The sequence below is a fragment of the Clinocottus analis genome, unplaced genomic scaffold (assembly GCF_023055335.1).
Source record: "Clinocottus analis isolate CAN_PGR_092001 unplaced genomic scaffold, fCliAna1.0.p SCAF_3, whole genome shotgun sequence".
Lineage (NCBI taxonomy): Eukaryota > Metazoa > Chordata > Actinopteri > Perciformes > Cottidae > Clinocottus > Clinocottus analis.
In genome coordinates, this window is record NW_027176042.1 from 12,301,894 (window position 1) to 12,321,732 (window position 19,839).

The 19,839-nt window shown below is 40.1% G+C and overlaps 1 protein-coding gene across 1 annotated transcript; it reads right to left on the minus strand.

Annotated features, from left to right (window-relative positions):
- arhgef25b (Rho guanine nucleotide exchange factor (GEF) 25b) lies at positions 1-19,211 on the minus strand. Its single transcript, XM_068594548.1, has 16 exons — positions 18,799-19,211; positions 9,039-9,361; positions 8,828-8,944; positions 5,704-5,831; positions 5,225-5,291; positions 4,892-4,995; positions 4,592-4,661; positions 3,342-3,431; positions 3,151-3,243; positions 2,877-2,927; positions 2,462-2,539; positions 2,170-2,361; positions 1,895-2,075; positions 1,599-1,804; positions 1,384-1,497; positions 1-545 (listed from the first exon to the last, which is right to left on the minus strand). Exons 1-16 carry the CDS (start codon positions 18,890-18,892, stop codon positions 456-458), a joined length of 1,998 nt encoding a protein of 665 aa, XP_068450649.1. The 5' UTR covers positions 18,893-19,211; the 3' UTR covers positions 1-455.
- Positions 19,212-19,839: the final 628 nt, after the last annotated feature.

A 19,839-nucleotide genomic window follows, 5' to 3' on the forward strand; every position in this document is an offset into this window, starting at 1 on the left:
AAGTCAAAGAGTTTTAATGATACGATCCCACATGAGATTATTTACATTCAAGATGACAGCAACAGGGAAGCACCTCTGTTTTCTCTCCGGTCCCTTTCTCCTTTGTCTGCTTCATTATTACGTGAGCTTTGTGAGTTTACTAATGTGTTTTGTTCAGACAACAGTCTAACAATGATAGGGTTAAAATAGCCCACCAGAGTGAAAACATAGCTATGTGCTAATCTGCAGGGAACGCACAGACAGACAAAACTTGTATGGATTCAGACGGTGAAGCTCGAAGCATGACTGCGTGAAGGGATTTGAGTAAAATGGAAGTGGTCCCTCTTGAAAATATCAAGCATTACAAAAATATCCATCCAAGAAATTTTCAATGGAAAAAGTAAGAAATATATACATATACAATACAATACACTACATCAGAAAGGTAAAGTGAATTAATTTGTCTCCGCGGGTCTTTACTGCTCGCTCTCCTCCAGCTGATCCAGATTGTTTGATCGATGTGCACCTTTGTCTAATGCGGTCGCCTGGAAACTGGCAGTCACAACCTGAGAGGACAAAATTAAAGTTTTTTAAAAATACTTGTGAGGTCAAATGTGCAACTTCAAATAGTTGAAAAACATTCTTACTTTATACTACCAGACTACCAGTGTTACAAGAAGATTGACCTAAACAGTCAATCTTGTGAGGAGAACACTGATAAAAAAAATCGTTCTGTCTAAATAAAATACCCTATATTACTTTGTGTATCAACAAAATACATTTGAAGTACAAGAGCCAAACGGTTGTGACCCGTGGTCACAAGGCTACGGCGACGAGCTTTTTTCACACAAGTTTAGCTTTCGCTAGTGCTATATGTAGTAATAGTTAGCCGGCTTCGCGAGAAGATGAAAAAGGACTGATCTCAGGATGACATCGGAAGTTATACCCGGCTTGGGGTCATCCAAGGTCACAAGCGACTTTGTTATTATAAATACTTAACCTGCGGAAGCGCAAGATGGAAGGTATAGTGTGAAACTCTGCCTGTCAGTAGAGATGAAATAGAACAGCATTTCACTTCCTTTTCTGTTTTTTTTTTCATGTGTAAAGGAAGACATGTCCTGTGTTGCACTTGTAAGTACACCAGAGAGAAATATCACAGTGTACTGACTCTACTGACCACACACTGAAGTAAATCACTACAGCAAGGTTAAAATGCTGGATAAAAAAGTATTTTCTAAATTCCCTTTACAGAATGGAACGTAGTTGTGGTGCTCACAGTGTTAAACATATATATAATAAACCTGTTTGAAGTAAACAAGAACCAGACATAAATATCTTTAAACTGTCCAAATGTTACTACTTCCAATACACCTTTTACTGCTTTGTGGAGAAAGACTGATGTACCTGCATGCTCTGCTGGCTGCAGCGTGGCAGGCCATTGGTGCACAAACTGAGCTGCAGGTGGGAGGGAAGTGGAGGCAGAGCTGCTTCAGGTGTGGCAGTACAGGGATTAGAGAGCTAGAGAGAGAGATAAATCAAAGAAAAAGGATATCAGAGAAGTAAGGAATATATCAAAGTGCATGTATATTCTAAACAAGAGAGTGCTCCTGCACACTCACCACCTTCGAGGCCGGGCTGTGGTGCGGTGGATGCAGAGAGGGCAGGGAGGTGTTGTAAGACAGCATGCAGGGCTGCTGGCGTCGTTCCATGGATGCAGAGGAGTGAGGTCGCAGGCTAGATGCTGACGCAGTTGGAGACTTTACGTTCCTGCCCAGGCTGTTTGACTTGCTTTCTTTGCGTTGGTACTCTATTGGAGACTGAAGGGCTGCAGTGGACAGGAAGAGACGTCACATCACTCAAACGCACCAAACTCATGAATTTGTGGATTTATTAAAGAAACGCTGAACTCTGTAACCATTAAGGAAGTTCCTCTGAGTCTCTAAGATCTGGACCACGTCATCGAGCCACGCTCGCTGTATTTCCGGAGATGATGCCTGCATGATGAAGCGTGTCACACTGCTATCCGTCCCACGGGAGGTCAAGACCAGACAGAATGGATTATTCTCTGAGTGCTCCTCCACACCCAAACAGCTGACCTGAAGCACAAAAAAATCCTTGTTTTACATCAGGAAAAAAACACTCACCCAGAGATTTTTTAGAAGATACTTTAAAATTCAGTTATACTCGCACCTTGATGCTGTTTTTAAAAGTGTACCCTGGCAAGGAGAAGCCCTTTTTCTTATCAATTGGCTCACTGAAGATGACCAGCTGCTCAAACAGGAAGACCCTCCTTTCCTTTGCTCTGGACGGAAAGCCGCTTTCCTGCTCGCTGACAGAGAAGGTATCCTGCTGCAGCAGCTTCCCCTGAGCCGTGATTTTACCCTGAAACAGTGTGTTCATCACAAACATTGTCATACACTGTAAGTCAACCCGGATGTGTTTTTCATCTGTGATGACGGAGGGGAAATAATCAGTATCTCACCTCAAAACCCTGGAGCCTGCCCACATTCATCATATCATTACAGCGTTTTGGCACGAAACACATCACCTCCACGGCCCTCTGATGAGAGGAATTGGACGGAGGAGAATCAGTGAAAACATCATTTTGTGATATGCAGAATAGTACTTTACACATTTAGTTAAACTTGTATTAGGTACATCTCGCAACAACTAATGCAGTCAAATATGACAGCCCTGCAACAAATCGTACCTTTATGGTTATAAGGTTTTAATGTTCCATTTTTTTTTGTAGTTAAACATTTTACTAACAACTAAACATTATAGTAGTGGCTGCAATGCAACAAAGGTAGGATTTCCGTCGGACTTGTATTGTATTAGGCTGCATTGGCTTGATGTGTACCTAATAAACTGGCAGATGACTGTATGTGTATTCATACCTGCAGCTCCTCAACATCTCTTCCTGCTTTGCTGTAGTACTTCAGGAAGTCCTGGCAGTCAGAAAGAGGTTTATTGAGAGTTTGAATCATTTTGAAATGCAAAGGTAAAAAATACCATTAGAATTAAAAAGCAAAGGAGAAAACACCATTTAGATCTAATCATGATGCAAAGACACTTTATTGAAGTGGCCACAAGATTAATAATTGTAATTCCTGGTAAGATTTTTATCAAGCAGTTTGTCTTTGCCAGACGCAGTCTTGTTTAACTGCAAACCTTCAGCAGTAGTTGATACTTCATGATCCTCTGAACAGGTTTGATGAGCAGATCATTGAGCTGCAACCGGTGACCCAAGAGCTGCCTGAGATACTGTCAGGTGACATAGAAAGAGAGAACATTCTCAGAATAACTAGAAACAAGTTTTTAAAGAACGTCAGTAAAATTGACTAGTATAAAAGTCAACTGACCTCAAAGTAGGTTTCAATGAATTCAGAGACAATGTGTTCTGATTTGGGTTTATTCTGACAGTAAACCACATACATGTGAAGACGCCGCTCCTGGAAATTTAAGAATTTAAGAGAGAGAGAGAGAGAGAGAGAGAGAGAGAGAGAGAGGTATTATGACAAATATTCCCAATAATCTATGAGTGAGGTGCCGCGTGACAAGCTGACAGAGGAACAACTAAGCCTCCTCTGCTCCGACTCTTAGTTTCCTCTCAGTTTTGTATTGTTTCCGTTCCCCTCAATAGTTTTTCAGGGAGTTATTTAAAACAGTGCAGGACATTTGCCTCATTAAATAGTTCCAGTGGCTGAGAAAGAACGGTTTAAATTGCTGTTATTTTTATTCAGCACGCTTCAGTGGGTGAAGCAGATATGGACGCTGAGCTGGAAAAGCTTTGCCAAATCATAACAGTTTTTCCCAGTAGTTTATATTTCCGCTGTGATGAGACTATATACTGACTTATACAGTGTCAATACACATTTTAACATCACTGAATCCATGTGATCATTGTCTTTTAATTAATCTATGTTTATGCCCAGCAATACAGTGTGGGCCTCGAGCAGCGTGGTGTTTGTAGCGACCGGCAAAGCAGTGAGACAAAGCTTTGCTGCTGGCCGGAGGAGGAGATGCTGCTGCTGCAGCTGCTGCAGCTGCTGCTGCCGCAGGCTGCACAGCTCTCCATCTCCAGCTAGGGGCTCCGACTGCAGGTTGAAAGCAGCACTGGATCTGGGTCTATGAATCATTTTGTCTGTTTAAGAATAACTATATCGAACAAGAGCCAATCTTTTCACTTATGGTCTTGTTTGCTTAAGTAGGTCATAGTTAGTGAGTTATATTGAGATTGTTTCATAACCAGTTAAAGATGCTGTGGAGTAACGTTCTCAAAGTTTTGTGTTAAACAACCACAGATGAAAAACTTGAGCCTAAGTACTTTCTTTAGAGCTCTGAGATCTGTAATTCCAGCTCATTTTCACACGGTCTCTGCAGAGCATCTTTTACACTGATTATTGGCTATGAGAGCTGATGCTAACAAGACCGTTCACTCTGCAGCTGACCCTGCAGACAAACAGATGCAGATCTGCAACACAAAGACACATCTGGATGGCGGGGGGGTCAAGGCTTCACACACAGTCAGAGTGTCTGTAATATGGCTGCGACCTTCAGTCAAACTGAAACTTGTCATCCACATTTGTAACTCAGTGGTCTGAAGACTCACATGTTTGATGAAGAGCTGGGCTAGGCTGTCTGGCTCACCAACACATTTTTCCAACTCTCCCAGGAAATAACTGTGTGACATGAAGCAGAGAAGGTCAGGAAGGAACAGTCATCTAGTCAAACACACACACACACACACACACACACACACACACACACACACACACACACACACACAGGCACACACAGGAAACAAACAGCCACAGGGGACGTGACAAACACTGAACCACCATGAAACATGAGGACCTCAACAAAAATGTGTTCACTGTAAGAGATTGTTCAAATTCATACACACACTCACTCCTTATGCCAGTCGTAGATCTGATGGATGTTTCCAAACACAATCCTGTCCTTTCCTTTCAGGTCCTCTGGAACTCCTTGATTGACCATAGTGCCCATATACCCCTACACACACACACACACACACACACACACACACACACACACACACACACACACACACACACACACACACACATACACACACACACACACACACACACACACACACACACAAGAAACTAGAACTCCTCTCTTTTGAGATGTGAATTTTGCAGCATGTTATTAATAAAGTGATCTCAGTTTTCCAGAAATGTCATAAGCAGATTATTTAAAAGCTGAAAAAGGGACACACCTGCACTATGAGTCCAAGATCTTCCACATACAACCTTTCAGTCTCTATCAGCTCCGTCAGGACATATCTGAGAGAGATTTTGAAACAGCAAATAAGGAAATTAGACAAATAAATGTACATTTTGCATACAAAGTATAGGATGTTTGACATTTTTGGAGAAATGGTTTATTGATTTCATGCTGGAAGTTAGATGAGAAGGTTGATGCCATTCTCAAGTCTGAATTGTAAACATCAAGCTACAGCCAGGGACATTTAGCTTAGCTTAGCATAAGGACTATAAATGGGAAACAGCTAGCCTGGCTCATGTCCAAAAGAGACTAAATCTGCCACGCAGCACATCTCAGGCTCACAGAGTCTTGGTACATTAAATCCCATTTGTCTAAGTGTGAACATTTAAATTTGCCAAGCACAGTGACTTCTTGTAGTCAGTGTTTCCTAAAATGTTGTACTACTCCTTTAATGTAGAGGTTAACACCTACATGCTCTTCTCTAGCGCAATGTTTCTCTCCTCTTCGCTGTCCACTGTCGCAGACCACTGGCTCGCTGAGTCATCAGTCACAGTGCCGCCATCTTCCCGTTGGAGAGTGTTGATGCTGGACCTGTGACTCTAAAACACACAAACAAGACAGTACAGCTTTAAGTGAACATCACTAAAACATTATGTAAGAGGAGTCAGACAAAGTGGCATCAGGATCTGTGAGGCACAGTGGAGGGTACATTTTCTCAAGTACTGTTCTGTAATATAGTTATTTTTCAGATTACAATTTTCCCTTAAAAAAAATTGAAAACCCATGTTGAGCTTATAAAATACAATTAATTGCTAATGATGAAACCAATATCTCCTACACTTATTGACCCTTGTGACTACCTTACAAAGCAGTGTAAGTAACTATAAGGCCCCTTGTTAAAATGGATATATCTATAAATTGTTAGCCGTTGAACCAAAGACAGATTTGCACTCAAAAGGTAAGGAGGTAAAATCCATTAGCTAGAAGTACAAAGAAGTCAGACAAAAAAGATTTTTAACCGCCAGGTCAAAATGCAGTTTACACATTGAAACAGTATGAGCAATCCAATATAATAATATTGTACATATAATAAAATAATATGTTAGTCACTGGGGCCCTTTTTCAACATAGATTTTCCTTTTTTAAATGTTCCTGTTAATACTTCTGTACTTGTACTTAAGGAGGAATTTGAATGCAGAACTTTAACTTGTAATGGAGCATCCCTTAACTGTTGTATTAGTCATTTTACTTGAATGATGTCTGACCACTTGGCATCAAGCACACAAACTTAAAATCATTGAGCTTCATCTACATCGCCCTCTGAACCAGCCATCCCACATCTGCGGAAGTATGAAACGTTGAGAGGGTCCTAATCCTGGAAAACATATCAGCGGAGTAATTTGTAATTGTATGTTTCCTTTTATGATCCCTATTGGAAAGTCATGCCACTTCCCAAATCCCAAGTAACCTGAGAGTAGTAATCACTTTTTAATGTTTCTCTGATGCTGAGGAGCCTGTTGGGCAGAGGAATTTGGAAAAGCAGAGTCAGACATGACAGATGAACTTGAATAATGAGCAACATTTGAACAATTTGTCCAGTCAGATAAAAGAGGTCGGGCATGTAGAGTTGTTGTATAACACATATCTCTCTTTAACTAAAAGCAGTATAATCTAATGTGACATGCACTGCAATCCTCTTGACATACTGTAGTGTCAATACAATTTGTGCTCTGACTCAGTGCACTAGATTATAATCCTTCTGCTGAGTCCGTTTGTAGGTAAAATATGCCCTCCGTTTATTTTCAGGCTCTATGTTTTTGCTCTATTGCTCTGCCTGAGTTGACTGTCCGTGGTTTCAACCAGCAGACATCCTGCATATGTGAAGCATCTGAGGCTGATTCAAACTTTATCTCCCCTCTGGTTCTGATCTCGTCAAAACCCATTAAAAAAGTACTTAGCTTGCTTGTTGCTTTAAATGTTTCCTTCTCTCTTACAGTTACTTCTCATCAGATAAAATCCATTAGCTTCTCTGAGGAAGGAATAGTTCCGTATTTTAAGAAATATTATTATTGACAAGGGTTAGAGTACAGGATCGATACCACTCTCATGTCTGTAGGATTGATATCTGGAGCCAATATCCATTTAGGCTAGCTTAGCATAAAGACTGGAAACAGGGGAAGTTATGTGTTGGACTAAGTGCCGGAGCCCCAGGAAGTTACTGCTCCCAGGCAAGAAATAGTTACATTTTCTTTGTTTACAAAGGAATTGTCATTTTATACTTTAGTTTATGTATTTAATAACTAAACCAGAAGTAACGCGCCAATTGGTGAACTTTGGGTGCTGGTTTGGGCTAGTTTTGTTTTACTTTGGACAGAGCCAGGCTCGCTGTTCCTTTTTTCTGAACTAAGCTAACTGCCTCTTAGGGTTATATATACCATACAGAAGTGAGAGTGGTGTCAATCCCCTAACTCTCAGAAAGAAAGCAAACAGGTATACTTTCCAAATGTGAAATTATTCATTTTAATAGACGATAAGCCCTGACCTGGGCAGAGCAATATTAAATGGTTGAAAAACAAAATAAACATAAATCGGCAGTTGTCTATGAAATAAAATTGTCCCAAAGGGCCATTAAAGTGAGAAAGGCTGAAAGTGAGTACAGTCATTTATCAAGCAGAACAATGTCAAACAATGCTGTAGGAACTGGAGCATTTGCTGCCCGAGAAAGGAAGGAACTACAGATTGATGCCGCGCTGGACGAGGGGGAAAATGAGGAGGCCCTGGATTGACCCTTGGCTAATTAGCTCTTTATTGCTTGGGCTGCATGGGAGTCGTAAAAGTACACTTCTCACCCCCCAACCCTGAACCTGTTTCAGCCTGTTTCAGAATGCTTTGCTCGTTAATTACTTCCAGATGCCAACTAGAAAAGCCCACAGGATAGATTTCACTCCACGGGACCTTACAAAGAGTATTCACTAGTGATGGGTTACCAGAAAAGTACCGGTATATGATTGTGTGTGTTCAAGACTGGAAACAGATTGTGTGTGTTTATGATTATGCAGTAAAATGGGAAAATGTGCTTTTCCTTTTAATTAATCTTCTTAATTGGTGGAAGTCAAATAGGAAGTATTTCAAATGCCAATAAAACTGAACATGGTGTAGGATGTGCATATTTATAATTTATGGCTTCAGAGTGAGTTGTCTCGACATTTAAGTGTGTTTCCGCAATTTATACATCAATAACTTATGAGTCCTGAAGTAGCTAAAGGTTGGATGACGAGCGAGGCTCTAATAAAATAATTACAATAACTGAGGAGAGAGAAGAATTGAGTGGTAAGAGCACCTCTGACTTGAATAGTTTGCATTATTTATTTTCACTCAAGTACTTTGTTCTGTAATGTAATTAAAAAATACTATTACATTAAGTTCAAGCCATCGCAGCAGTGACATGTGCAATATGTTCCTCAATTTTTTTTTGCACCACAGACTATTTGCGTTATGTTGTTATTTGCGTTATTATTTTTTGCAACAACATTTTATCTGCTGAGACCTTTGAATAGAACAGAATGGACAGAATAGAGTAGAATAGAGACGTTACTGGAGTCTGTGCCTTGTCTGTGGCACAGACAGTGTCTGTGCTTTGCAGGAGGTCCGATAGGTAGCTCTGACAGGGCGGCTGTGTTGGAGTAGGACTCAACAGACCGTCTGTCCACACCTATACAACATAAACACAACAACCATTACAAACAAGAACATAAAATGCATTTCCTCAGGCGGTATAAACGTAGCAGTCTGTCTATAAGTCTCACCGCATCTCCTGGCGGGAGGTTGGTAGAGTTGTCCTGCGGATCCAGAGGCCTCGGAGGAGTTTCACTGAGGGAAAGGAGCGAAGGCGGCGGCCTCCTGTCTGACCTGCTCATCTGCTTCTCGACTTTTCCCACTCCTGCTCTCGCATCAGAGCTCAGCTTGCGGACGGGGTTGGTAAGCCATTTTTTGATAGTGCTGACAGGGTGCCGTGATCCTCCAGACGAGGAGTGCGAGCAGGGGCTGGAGCTGCCTGAGGCCTGGTGGGGAACAGGGCCCACTGATGGGGTGATGCTGCCGGTACTGCCCGCCGCAGAGTACGACTCTGCTGCAGAGAGAAGGAAAAGGAGTGGGTTAACATACAGCAGCTAATTGAGGGGTACATCCTCTTAGGTCAGATACTGCAGACACATTTCTGCACAAAAATGTTGGTCAATTTCCTGTGTTAAGCTTTGACTGTAACTTTAGTAGCTGCAGCTACTGTACTCACCGGTCCAACATTAATTTAAATCTGTTCTCACAAAGGACTCATATGTTTAAGTGGAGATTATATAAGTCCGCTTGACTGCGTGTATTGGTGATACATTTTCTAAAATAGAAAATGTATTTACAGTATTAAAACCAAAAAATGTGCTGATATCGACCAAAGGTCTGATTCTGTTCAAAGTATTTGCAGTGCAAGATGTATAAGAAACAATGATACAGGGAAGAGGCAGTTAAAATAAAGCATTTCAAATTATTTAAAAGGAAAGCAATGCAACTGAACGCATCACATCTGCACTGAATTCATCCACAACTCAGGCTGGATCAACACTGAAGCTGTCACCCTTTTACAACACAGCTGCATTTTGTGTCCAGCTTTAAGTCTTTTGACTATGGAAACTGGTACAAAATCCTCTACCACACTATTTTAACCAAGCCCCCTATTAATGTTTCACTCTGTTCTGCTGATCGTAGCAAAGTGTAGTTTCAGGAGGCTCATTTTGTAAATCTGGACTCTTGCCAAAAGCAACTATTCCCTGTCAGCACATTTATGTAAGCTGTAATCATAATAACAAGCTTTCAAGAAGCCAGTGGAAATCTGGGTCATCCATTTGCCAAAACTGCCCGATACTGCCATTAAACAAAAAGCCATCTTGGCAGTAAAATATTAAATAATGTGCTTTTCTCACTTATTAATTTCATTTTGCCTTTTATATCACGTCGAGCAGCACTACCTTCCCCAGTCGCACAATTAATAAGTTCCCTGTTCACGGCATTGGTGATGATCTTTTGTTCTCTACATTCATCATGTTAATAGGATGCCAGACAAAAGTCTCTCTGACTGAACAGTGCTGCTGATAAGTAAAGTAGGTTGAATTCAAATAAGACCATTATCAAACTAATTTATTACCTGGTATTGAACAACGCAAGTTCATCTTTATAACGAAGAGAAGAGAGGAGGGTCACTGTGATGCTAACAGTTGGTACTTAGCTTCAAATACAAGGTACAGGATGATGGGAATGTCATTGGTTTTTAAGGTATTTATTCATAAACCAAAGTATTGTACAAACACCAAAAAAACTAATTCCTAGCACCCTGGTATAAACTTTCCAACGGAGGCTGAGTTGTTTGATAATTTAAGCCCACCATTCAGTCCCCCTTTTTCAAAATGGAAACCAACACTTTGGTTTGCCAACAAGCACTGTCCCAGACCGCCGTGCATCATTAAGAAGAGAGTGCAACAACCTCCCTCCAATTAACAATAAAATGTCTGAATTAGTTCACCCAAAACTACTTTCTGACACCATGTCTTCAACTTTGCGAGTCAAGTAAGATCATGAAATAACAAATTCAACAGAATTATTTGGTGCAAACATCCAGGTGTCCACACCAACACATACTGTATGCGATCATCCTAAACACAGACAGACATCTGGTCTCCTTGTTCTTTATCTATCATGACCAACCAACTCACCATCTGTTGAAATGGTACAAAAAGTGCACCTTTTTGCAGGCTTTTCTACAAACACATCAGCGCTTTCTATGAACTCACCCTTAATGGTGCATAATGGTCATTGTGACGTCTAAATCACCGCTGAGCTGAGCGACTCAGCTGGTCATGTTTGCTTGAGACACTTATGTAATGTGTCATTTTCCCACAGAGCAACAGCTGGACCACCATCCGGACTGCAGCAAGTGTTAGCACTCAGCCTGCTAGCATGCATGCTGTGAATGCATCCTGCAGGATTTATGGACGTCAAAATGAACATTTTCTTCTTGTGTAACCTTTCTGTCCATAAAAATAGTATAGTGGAGAGTAAAGTCCAATTTAAATTTCAGTATGATTATTTTCTGTGACCATTTCGACATATCACTGCAGCAGATTTGTATAATGTTTCATGTGTCACATAAAATCTCTACTGCATACAGATTGAAGCGTGGATTAAGCTTCGGTGGGGTTTAATTCTTTCTGCAACCCGGTTGGCTCAGACAAGACACCTACCCAGATGGGAAGAGAAGGCAGAAAACAGGAACTAAACATTAGCAAAGGGTCAGTTTCCCCGACAGTAATCCTGTCTGTTGCACTGAGGCACCGGCAGGTCACAGGCAGTGAATTGCACTAAACAGTTGGATATGTGAGAGGGGAAACTGATTGAAAGTGACAAAATTATTTGCGTCGTTTCTGTTTTTTCTTTTTTTTTCTTTTTTTCTAATGTAATCTACTAAAGCAACAGATTTTACTTCAGCTTCAATCATATCCGATGATTACAAGGCTACACAGCATCGCCTACTCATAGTGGAGACATTCATAGTGAGCAGATAGATAGTGAGCAAGGAAAAAAAAGACATCTGGCTTTAATTATCCATTTTATCTTATAATTTCACTTGCTTTAATCCTACAGTTAACTGAGTGACCAATAAAGGCTGTGAAGGATGACAATGTGCAGGAGTTCAAATGAAATAAGCAGTGTAGGATATTTATAGTAAACCGAAACTAAATAAAGGTAATTTCCTTTAATCAAACTAAACTGAAATAAAATTGCCTGGTTGAAAAAAAAAATGATGTGGTTGAAAAAATATATAAAAATAAAATTACATTCCTTTCAGTTTTAATTTTTTTTTTTATCTAGAAAGTATCAGCACCAAAAAAGGAGACTGCAGAAGTCAGCTCTCATGACATCGAATCACAGAACGGACTTGATACTTGCTTCATATCTAAAACTATAGTAACACAAATAATGAAGATTAAACATTATGGCAGTTCCTATACACTTCTGTATGTGGCTACATACTTCTGAGACATTACACATGACTTCAACAAAAGCAACTGTACTATTACTACTACTGTAAAACTAAATCTATGAAAATTAAAATCAAAATTTAAAAATATAATAAAATAAACCATAATTGAACATTCTAAACGTGTATAACCGCCTCTGACACACATAAGATAAGATTAGATAATCCTTTATTAGTCCTTCAGTAGGGAAATTACAGGATTACAGCAGCATTGCTCAAAAGTAAATAGAGATTTTAAAAATCAAGTAATATAAATAAACAGTAGAACAGTAATAAAACAAAATTCAACAATTAAAAAATTAAACAGTAAGAGGAATTGATACACCTATCCTAGAAAAACTCTTGTGGTTAAAACTGTCCTCCTCTCAGACATTTTGAAGTTGACAAAAAAGTATTTTGTAGTCTCTCTGAATAGTAAATTTCAACATAAAAATTGTACAAGTAAATTGGAAGTTGATCTCTTTGAGTAGTATTTCATCAATGGAAAATATAGTCTAATGTGATATATTGAGAAACTAAACTATCCTCTAAATCACAGAGAGCAGATGGGTGAATATTAACAGATGTATTGGTACTTTAGAATAACAATCAAAGCATTTAGACTTTAGGTTTCATAGTATTGGTAAAAACAATGTGGTGTATTTAAAGTTCAAGGCATAAAGTTAATTAAATCCTTCTACAAAGCTAATATTATGTGTATAAGAAGAAGATGATTATTCTTCATTAGTATTATCCCCTGTCCATAAAACATGGAATAATAATAATTAACATTAGATGAGAGTAAAAACATATACTGTGTTTGTGCTGCTTCCTAATTCAAATAATGGAAGTCTCACTCTCTGTTAAAGTAGATGATTGGGCAAGTTATATCTTCCTGCACTAAAGCCCATAAATGGTCATGGTCTGCAACAGCAGAAATGATTAGGGTGAGGATATTTCACCAAGTCCAAGCATGGCTAAAGCTTTACACATGTTACCTGGCAGGCCTTCAATTGTGTGTGTGTATATGTGAGATTATTACTGTTGGTGCTTCATATTCTGTGCATGCTCATGGAGGGAATGATAATTATTGCATTCAAGCACAGTCATTTTTTGGGTTGAATAGACTGCTTCACTTCCTGTTGGAATAATGCCAAGGAAAATACTTCTCAGTCCACCCCGCTGTCAACACCAAAACTATAAATCAGTCACTTTCATGTTGTCTGCATCCACTCATGCACAAACAGGACTGATGCACAGTTTATCAATCCAGGAGAGTGACAGATTAATAGAATTAAAACCCCACATGTTCACACACATGCATGCACGCATGCTGCGCGCACGCCGCACGCACGCCGCACGCACGCCGCACGCACGCCGCACGCCACACGCCACACGCACCCCCATCCCTCCCCACACACACACACACACAAGAAAAGCAGATTGAGCTGAAGGTTAAGCCAGGGTCTGATCTCTCTGTACATCAACTATACGGAGTCTTTTTTATTCCACTCCAGACAGTCGCTCGACAGTTCACTTGACGGTCACTGGTATGTAAGTAAGACTGGTATGTCCTATTTATTTTCATATATTGCTGCTTCCAGCAAAACAATTTGATGCTAACTACAACTGCCTCCTGCTATCTGATGGCCAGCTCCCACTGCTGCATCCCAAAATGGTTCAGTACGTGACATCAAACTGGCATTTGAAGATTCATTTCATCATCTATACAGTGTATGATTGCTGTGTGTGTGTGTGTGTGTGTGTGTGTGTGTGTGTGTGTGTGTGTGTGTGTGTGTGTGTGTGTGTGTGTGTGTGTGTGTGTAGAAATCATAAAGTATATCATGCCTGTGATTTGTCTACTCTTTTTGTTCTTTGCTCTTAGTCTGTGACCTGAGCCATTATTAGGTTGTTTGTATTTACTGGTAAACTATGACAATAATGATTATGATTAATGTCCCTTCACATCACATGTAAATACATCCTGCATGTTGACAACTGACCCAGTTACATTTTTCACAGTATCGCAGGACATCTACTCCTTTTTTTTCTTTCTTTCTTTCTTCCTTCCTTCCTTCCTTCCTTTCGTTCTTCCTTTCTTTCTTTCTTTCTTTTTTTCCCACAGCGCTGCAGGCTGCTGATGTGGATTCTCACTCACATTGTTCTCAACCCTCAAAAAAACTCTCTCTCTCACTACTCTATCACCCCTTACAGCTTGGTCGAGCTGAGGGGCCTGAAAATGTGGGTGATATTTATCTGCGAGTTCATCACTCTTCAACATAACATAAGAACTTGGTCTATTGGTGATAAAAAACAAACAAACAACTGATCAACAACTGCATTTACAACTTGCAGTTACGGTACATCCTGAGAATCATGTGTGGATGAAGAATTACGTTGTTAAATTGTACTTCTTATTCTGGCTCTCTGCTCTGTAACATTACTACTCCATGGTACTGCAAAATCTCATCTCAGTCAGTCTGTGACGTGCCGTAAGTCGGTTTAGTTCATGCGGAAGTTAACGGTTGCAATGAAAAAGATGCACATAGAAAAATGTCTGGCACTCTGGCTACATTGACTTCCATGGGAATGCTTGTTCTACTCCTATTCTATTTCTATTGGACGCAATTTCTAAGGGTGCCAATTTCCTCAAATTTGGCACGGACTTTCAGCTAGACTCAAGAATAAATTCATTAGAATTTCATGGTCAAAGGTCACTGTAACCAAAACTCAAGAGCTCCAATGCTAATTATGTTGATTAATAGAATGGGATGGCGTTTTAGACAGACATGGGAGTAAACAGTAACATAAAGGGATGGCAGAGGAAGTCATTTTAGTTCTTTCTAACTTGTATTTTAATGTTTTAATATGTATGTCCTGTTTGAGACATTATGTGAAGCCCTATAAATAAACTTGCCTTATCTCAGAAGAGAGCGTCTGCTGGACACTTCTACTGTAGGGACTAAAGACCCTGTTGAATGTTTTAAAGTTGAAATGAAGATCAGCCCCCCCCCCCCCACCTCCCTTCCACCAGCGTCAAATAACTACAAAACAACCACCAAATGCAAAAGTGCAAGACTGAGCCTACAGATAACCTTCTGTACATGCACTGTGGTACTGGACACTTTAGTGCTTGTTAGTCATCAGGACTACTTCTTCGCATACTGGCAGTGATGACCTCATACACACTGGTGGACTAATGGAGTGTTAGTCATGGCAGTTTCTGAGCCTCAGTGATGATATGTGTAATAAGACAGTGAGATTTGTTGGCAGGACTTTTAAGTAGATTTCCAAGCGAGCTCCCTCAAACATGTTTTATCTGGAGGCCTTTCTCTGCTTTTATAAATAGCTGTTGGAAATTACGCCAAATAAAATGAAACACATAAGAGAGATTGTAAAATGAAGGAATTATAATAAGGAAGTCTTCAGGGGATGTAGTGGGGATATTAGAAAGTCAAAAACACACAGGAAAAAGCCCCAAACTGCAGAAAAAAAACACTTGAAAATAAAAGAAAAGGCTCTCCAGCTAAAGTGTTCCTGCAACCACTAGAATAGAACAAGTATGAAAAAAAGACAAATAGATTGGATGAAAAAGGAGAGCAGCTATCCTGATTGTAACTGACAGGCTTTCTAAAAACGGAAAGCTAACTCATCCACAAACTCACAAGCAGACAGAAAGGGTCAGACTGCATCAATATGAACGCCATATCATAGTAGCATTGTGTATGCCAAAGAAAAGTTATAATAGTTTCGAACAAAGGTGGAAAAGCAAGGCATCTCATATAAGGACTGTTTTCATTTTTATGTATTTACCTCGTCTATTCGCACAGTCTGTCAGAGCAGCGCAGCTTAGGGAAGAGCTGTTCTGTAATCACTCCCCGAGCAACTGGAACAACAGCGGATTTAAGGGTCGGGGCAGTAATGGGACATTGTTGTGTGTCTGTGCATGTTTAAAAGTGTGTGTGCGTACAGCTGCCTTTGCTCTGAAGCAGAGTCACAGTTTTGTAGGGGTACAGATTAAGAAATCACTCTCTGTTTAAACTATGTTTTGCTTTACCACCAATTAGGGATTGGTTACTTTTGTAAAAAATACATTTTTTGCAGCCAAGCTAATGCTTACTAAGCTAGCCATCTTGCACTACTTGAAAGTTTACAGACACCACCACTCTTAAGTTCTGGAACTCGGACATTCCAGAACATTCAAGAACCATGACATTCAACATGACAACACCAGGATATTCCGGAACCCGGACATTCCAGAAACTTTTAATATCCGGAAGGTAACCTGTGCATTCTGGCACCAAGAAATCCTGGAACTCTGAAATTCTGGAACGGAACTCGAGATTTCAAAACGGAACCCGTAACTCTGACATTCCGGAAAGGAACCCGAACATTTCATTTTGACAAGTGTGTGTGTGTGTGTGTGTGTGTGTGTGTGTGTGTGTGTGTGTGTGTGTGTGTGTGTGTGTGTGTGTGTGTGTGTGTGTGTGTGTGTGTGTGTGTGTGTGTGTGTGTGTGTGTGTGTGTGTGTGTAGTTTTCCAGGCAGAGAAATGTCAGTAAAGGGACTCATTAATTCAGTTGTTTCTGAGATTCAGAGATTAGCAGCATATTCAGAGACACTGCAGAGATCCAGATCACATTTTTTAAAACACAGACTGCTGATTTAAAAAATTGTGAAGCCTTTTGTGCTTGGATGACAAATACATACACCACACGTCCTCTCAAAGATAAACCAAAACCAACAGGGAAAAAAGCCCTTGACAGGTAAAGCTGTAGCACACTATACACAACCACTTTAGCTACTTAGCAACATTAATCTGGTGAGCTTCATCGTTTCAGCTAACCCTTCTATCAGTAAAGTAGCCGTTTTGTCTTTGTTGTGCATCTTCATCAACAGTGCAAACAATGGTGTAACTGACAAACAAACAAACAAACACATACAATTCAACACCAGAAACATGCACTCATTAGATAGACAGACAGACAGATAGATAGATAGATAGATAGATAGATAGATAGATAGATAGATAGATAGATAGATAGATAGATAGATAGATAGATAGATAGATAGATAGATAGATAGATAGATAGATACTTTATTAATACCCAAGGATAAATTTGGTAGAGTGCAGATGTCCACCAGGTGTGTCTGTAATGACCACTACTGCAATGTTTACTTGAATAAACACAACCTACAATTGGCTAACCCTCCATCTACAAGAGTCAGACGAGTTGTTTACCAGCACATCTCATACAACAAATACGTTCCCGAATGAATCTATGCAGATTTCTTCACCAGCTCTGTAGAGGCTGGCGCCTCAGCTCCTTCTCATGGACATTTAAATGTGACTTGAAGCGTTTGTTTAGGCAATAAAAAGGCACCGAATATCTGTGTCTCTAGGCGCAGACCAGCATAAGTGGCATCTGAGCGTCAGTTGAGTGGCGGCAATGCAGTGTAGTTCAGTAAGCTGTTAGTTGCCAAACAATAAAAGTAACTGTTTTCTCCATAAACATAGAGTCTGTGGTTTTCCTTCACTGTGTCTATGACACAGAGTCGAGACGTGAGTGAGGAGTCAGCAGGCAGTCAATGGCAGTATACAACAGACAAGAAAAGGAGTTTTGAGTCCCTACAACTATGAGAGAGCCTTGAGCATGCAGCAATAACTGGCCACCCAAAATCATATGCAGTTTGCTGCACCAGAATGTGACAATAGCCGTGAACAGACATAGAGGTGCACACGCACACATGCGAGATATTGCTTGATTGTCCTTGTGGAGATAATAACAGAGCACACATTGCATTGAAAATCTAAGCCAGGAGCCCTGGAATACAAGCAATCACCTTGTGAAAGCTAATGTATTCACAATAACAATAAAGACAATTACCTTAGCGAGCGTAGTTATGGGTGAGTGAGCAATAAGGTTTTTTTCATAGCTGATACTGAGTGAATTTCTTTTTTTTTCTCGCAAGATTGGTTGGTGTATCATCCACAATGTAATCTGTGAGTGAATAATTGTTTTTCTTCAACACATTTTCTTTAATTATGTAAAGAGAATGTATGTGAAGGACGCACAGTAGGGAACCTACAAGTTTGTCCAAACAACACCATTATTTGTTTTCTGGATATTTAATAATAATGATTATGCTTATAATAATAAATCTGATTAATGTTGTGCTTTTCAAAGTTCATAAAGCTTCTTTACATATGCTGCTGGCCTCTTGGTATGACAAGTACAATGAGGCTGGGAGATAAATGAATGAAAAACATAATAATGATTAATAAAAGTGTTTCAAAAAACATGTAGAAAAAAGGTACTTTGGTTTTTACTAAGACTTAAAGAAACCACCGTTGGCTTTGATGTATCATACATAAGTAACAACCTTCTAACGTTACTAAATGTTGTGTACAAGCAACACAAATATTTATAATCAATAGGACCGTACTTCACACAAAAAACAAATACAGTAAAAACAAAAAAATCCTTAAGAGCATCGACATACCTCGAACTCGAACAAAGCAGCAGCCACATTTGCTGAGAAGTTTTTGGAACAGGTGCTGACACCCACAGCCTCGCTGGTGGTGACCCCCTCTCATGATGATCCACTCCTGCTGCTACACTCAAGACTATCAGAAGCAGACCTCATGCTGGATGGGCACACACACACACACACACACACACACACACACAAGCACACACATGTGTACACACACACACACACACACATTCATGCACACACACACATACACACACACTATTCCTGTGGTAATACCCTGAGGACATGGGAGGTTAAGTGTACCGAGAACTCCATAGTCATAGTCCAACTCTGAGTACAAAACCTCTGGGACAAAAAAATGCCATTTCTATCCCATGATTTGAAGAATAACAGCAAGAAAACCCAGAGACAGCCCTCTCCCCCACTTGCCAGCCTCTCTCTGTGGTTTGATAGTGGACAAAGATTACGAGAGGGACCAGAAATAAGTGAGGGAGCGACAGAGAGAAAGGGAATGGGAGGGGTTGTGATGAGAGAGGGGGTGGAGGCTAACATGCTGCACTGCTGTGCCAGCATCAGTTTCCAAGTCCCACCTCCTCTCATTCCTCTCTCCTCCCCTTCTGCTCCCTTCACTCCTCTCTCCTCACCCCACTCTCCTTTTTTCTCTCCCCTCTCCCCTTAGCTTCTCTTCTCAGTGTTAGCTTTGTAGCTGTGGGACCTTTAGTGCTGTCATCGCATGAGCAAAAAAATTATTCCATAAAATAAGCAGTAACTCCAACTGTTCAACTTTATTTCCACAATGCAGTTAAATTACTAAAATAAAACAGAATTATATGGAATATAACTGAAAACAGGACCAGCTAACACACAATCAGCTACAGAACAAGATCCCAATGTGTGCTTACAGATTAAAGTTCTCCGAGGCAAATTTGTAATTTTGGCTATACAAAATGTACTGAATTGAATTAAAAATGTATGTATTTTATGGTAGTGGTTGCTAGACACTCTCAGGGTGCGACTAGATACATGTAAGGAGTCATTAGATGATGA

Bases quoted from the DNA above. Each gene is read 5' to 3' on its own strand.
- arhgef25b (XM_068594548.1), bottom strand. From the start codon at position 18,892: ATGAGAGGGGGTCACCACCAGCGAGGCTGTGGGTGTCAGCACCTGTTC. The intron at 9,362-18,798 runs GTATGTCGATGC...TTCTCTCTGCAG, and splicing joins CTGCTTTGTTCGAGTTCGAG to CAGAGTCGTACTCTGCGGCG. The intron at 2,362-2,461 runs GTGAGATACTGA...ACACTGTTTCAG, and splicing joins GCAGGCTCCAGGGTTTTGAG to GGTAAAATCACGGCTCAGGG.